The 3,266-nt window shown below is 43.7% G+C and overlaps 2 protein-coding genes across 2 annotated transcripts; both read right to left on the bottom strand.

Moving 5' to 3' along the window:
* Positions 1-225: 225 nt before the first annotated feature.
* LACBIDRAFT_333645 (uncharacterized protein) lies at positions 226-925 on the bottom strand (the record flags this gene model as incomplete). The annotated part of the gene is made up of 3 exons (XM_001888303.1): positions 226-543; positions 615-665; positions 743-925. 3 exons carry the CDS (start codon positions 923-925, stop codon positions 226-228), a joined length of 552 nt encoding a protein of 183 aa, XP_001888338.1.
* A 1,440-nt stretch (positions 926-2,365) lies between these two features.
* Positions 2,366-2,639, bottom strand: LACBIDRAFT_312702 (uncharacterized protein; the record flags this gene model as incomplete). The annotated part of the gene is made up of 2 exons (XM_001888302.1): positions 2,366-2,559; positions 2,612-2,639. The coding sequence occupies 2 exons, from the start codon at positions 2,637-2,639 to the stop codon at positions 2,366-2,368; spliced, it is 222 nt and encodes a 73-aa protein (XP_001888337.1).
* Positions 2,640-3,266: the final 627 nt, after the last annotated feature.

Here is a 3,266-nt window from a genome sequence, read left to right as displayed (position 1 = left end):
CATTTTTCGTGGGCTCTGGGCGTCGTCCGCTTGTTAGGATGGAGGTGCTCAGCGTGATAATATAAACAGAAACGACGGACGACGAAATGTCGTCGCCCGTCGTTTGGTTGCCATGTTGCTGTTGGCGACGTGGCAGCTGGCATTGTTGTTAGAAAACGAAAAGGGGGGAGATGTGTGTGCGCTCACCAAGAAGATGACCTGGCAACCGCAACGTGGCGCTCATCGTCAATTGTTGTGGGTGCTGGTCGTCGATTGCTGTGAGCGCTCATCGTGGGCGCTCATTGAATGCTGTGGGCGCTCATCGTTGATAGTCGTGGGCACTGGTCGTCGATTCCGTTGATTGGGTTGCTGTTGCCAGGCGGTCGTGGTTGTTGGGTCATCGTTTGCCAGTTTGTCGTTTTCCTTGCGTGTGGTTCGTTGGGCGGTTGTTGTCGGTTTTGGGCGGCCATGGTTGTTTGCGAAGGTGGGGGTTACGCGACCTGTACGTGATGTAGCATGGCGGCAACGTGGTGGTGAGGCGGAGTCGTTGGCATGGACGGCGTCCTGGTGGTTGAGGAAGATGTGTTACGAAGTCACAAATGTGTGACTTCAGTGGGATCAAGGTTCAAACTCACCCAATACAGATGCAGTTGGAAATTCAAAGATTTGAGAATCTTTGTGGGTCCCTATGGTTCCATGAAATTTAAAGTGTCAGTTGCACCTTTGTCGGTAAGAAGCTGGAGGGATTCAAGGCATTACATACAGAATAATGAGACCTGACATGATATCGAAGCAGCACAGATCTAGAATTGTTGATGAATTGTGGCACAAGATAGGTCCGTTCGCGAATTGCGGGGCATGAGAAGAGTGAGGTCGATAATTGGAGGGGATTGAGAATGATTTGTGCTGGGGACCAAGACGCCAACACTACAGCTATTGCGTGCATGGTGATGGCCTACCACGTTTGCTCAGTAATAATCACGTACAACTGATCTGATGCTCACAATCTAGGTTAACGGTACGTAGACTGACCAATGAGAAAATATGCATGGGGGGTTCGTACTTAAGTAATATCATTCAACCTACCTTTAATTTCTGTCTTACATTTGTATTACTGAATCTCGTCGCGAAGTTATACAACCGCCGTGTACAATTTCCTGTACCTTTGTGAATCTTGTAAACTTCCAACGATTCTATTATATGATTCTTTGATCAAAGGATTTTTGGGCAGCTCGCCCGCACATGATTAATATTCTTGTAAGTATTATATTCTAAGCTTAATTAATTAATTGGTTCAGTCCTGTTGTACTTACAAATGGAACGTCAATTTGCACATATGATAATGTGCCTGAGCAGATAGAGGGGCAATTTGTTCCTGCCGTAAGAAGGTTCCCGGACCCGCTCTTTCAAGACCAAAACCAAACCAAAATGGGCACCAACTGCGTGAGTCGCGCGCGGTATGCGTGTGTGCGTGATACACCAATGTCACACATGGTGACTGTGTGACGTTCCTTCTTTCTCCACACCTCCACCATCGTCCACGCCAACAACTCCACCTCACCACCACATCGCCGCCATGCCACGTCATGCAACCCCACCACCGCAAACAACTCTGGCTGCCCAAAACCGACAACAACCGCCCAACGAACCACATGGAATGAAGACCACAACCGGCAAATGACAAACCAACAACCACGGCCGCCTAGCAACAACAACAACCCCAATCAACGAAAACGATGACCAGGGCCCAGGACGATCAACAACCAGGGATCACGGAAATCAACAAATGGCGCACACCACAGCCACAAAGCCACAAACAACCCCAGGGGCAAGCCACGTCACAACTATGCGACACAAACGGATGACGATGATCACGTCGTCGTCGTCAGTTCATATTGGTTCCGGTTAGGGACTGTCATGGATACACCCAGGTATTAACCGTACCCGATCCACGGATTTTCCCACCCACAGATCAGATAAGGCACATTACGGATATATCCGTGGGTAAAACGGCCTGAGTGGCTGAGGACGTAGCTTCAGTTATATAAATGAGTGTATCTTGTTCATTTCTTGTCTGTTTTTTACAAAAAAAAATTGTGTTATGAAGCGAAAATTCAGAAGAATTCATATTAAAACAAAAGTCATTCATATATGATCTAGATTGAGTACAGTAAAACTAAAGTTATTTATATATCATAATCTGAGGTCTTTCCCTTTATATAATGCTGCTGTAACTGAGCCTTGATCACAGAGTGTGTTTTGGGGTGTGTATTAGCATGCCTTGGCCATCTTGAGAGTATTTATTTTCAGTTTCAGAGAAATGCCTTTGAGAACAATTGATATTTATGTAGAGGTATTGAAAGAACAATTTTGGTGACATAAAGTGTTACAAAAAGAAATCATTGTCCATCTTTTTTTCAATCATTTGCATAACTTTATTGAAGCCTGGGTAGAGGGGGGATTTAATCCAGGATCTGAGAGCCATTTCTGCTCTGAATGTTTGAGAGTTAATATTGTGCTGGGTGAAATTGATCTGACGGTGGCCAGTGGAAAATGCTCGCTCTGCATCCACAGAAGTAGCTGCAACAATTGTTGAAAATAAAGGAACATAAGTGTGAATAATGGTGCTTACCTGGGGCTGAGCAGAAATCAGAACCCATTCGTGAGAGTTGTGGTCAGGACTGTGATGCATTGTGCCAGTACATCATATAACCTCCCATTTCCTTGATTGTTTCTGTTGCTACCCTGGGTTCATCAAGGTAAGCCTGAATGTGGTCCTTGACAAACTGATTTTCTTTTGGTGCATATTGTGATTGCTTTGGCTAAAAATTGAATTCAATAACAGGATTTCAAAGATATTTTTACCAATTACCTTGTTTTCCTCCCCTCTTAGCTCATTCTCCTCTTCACCTGCATATACACTGTCTCAGTAATCACATACTATACTTTTTATAGACTTGATTTGTTGGACGTCATGACCATGGTCTTGAAACCATTTGACACTTGAGACAGCGACAAATATGTAGGGCTACATATGTAGAAACATATGCTCTCAAAACTGCAGGATACACTGTAATCTCTTTTGTTCTGATATATTTGCTCTCAATTTCTAAGTTTGGTGATGGAATTGTACATCCATCATATGCATAAAACAAACTTACAATAAAAAAAGGGATCAGATCCAAAAAATAAACAATTAAATATAATCTGAATTCATATTCAGAATACGCTAAAATCTTGGCCCAGGAAGTTCAGCATATTCTAAATATGAGTTTAGATCATATTAT

This window comes from Laccaria bicolor, genomic scaffold (assembly GCF_000143565.1).
Source record: "Laccaria bicolor S238N-H82 LACBIscaffold_54 genomic scaffold, whole genome shotgun sequence".
NCBI lineage: Eukaryota > Fungi > Basidiomycota > Agaricomycetes > Agaricales > Hydnangiaceae > Laccaria > Laccaria bicolor.
Note: the sequence above shows the minus strand (reverse complement) of the source record. Positions and strands in the feature narration are given on the sequence as shown.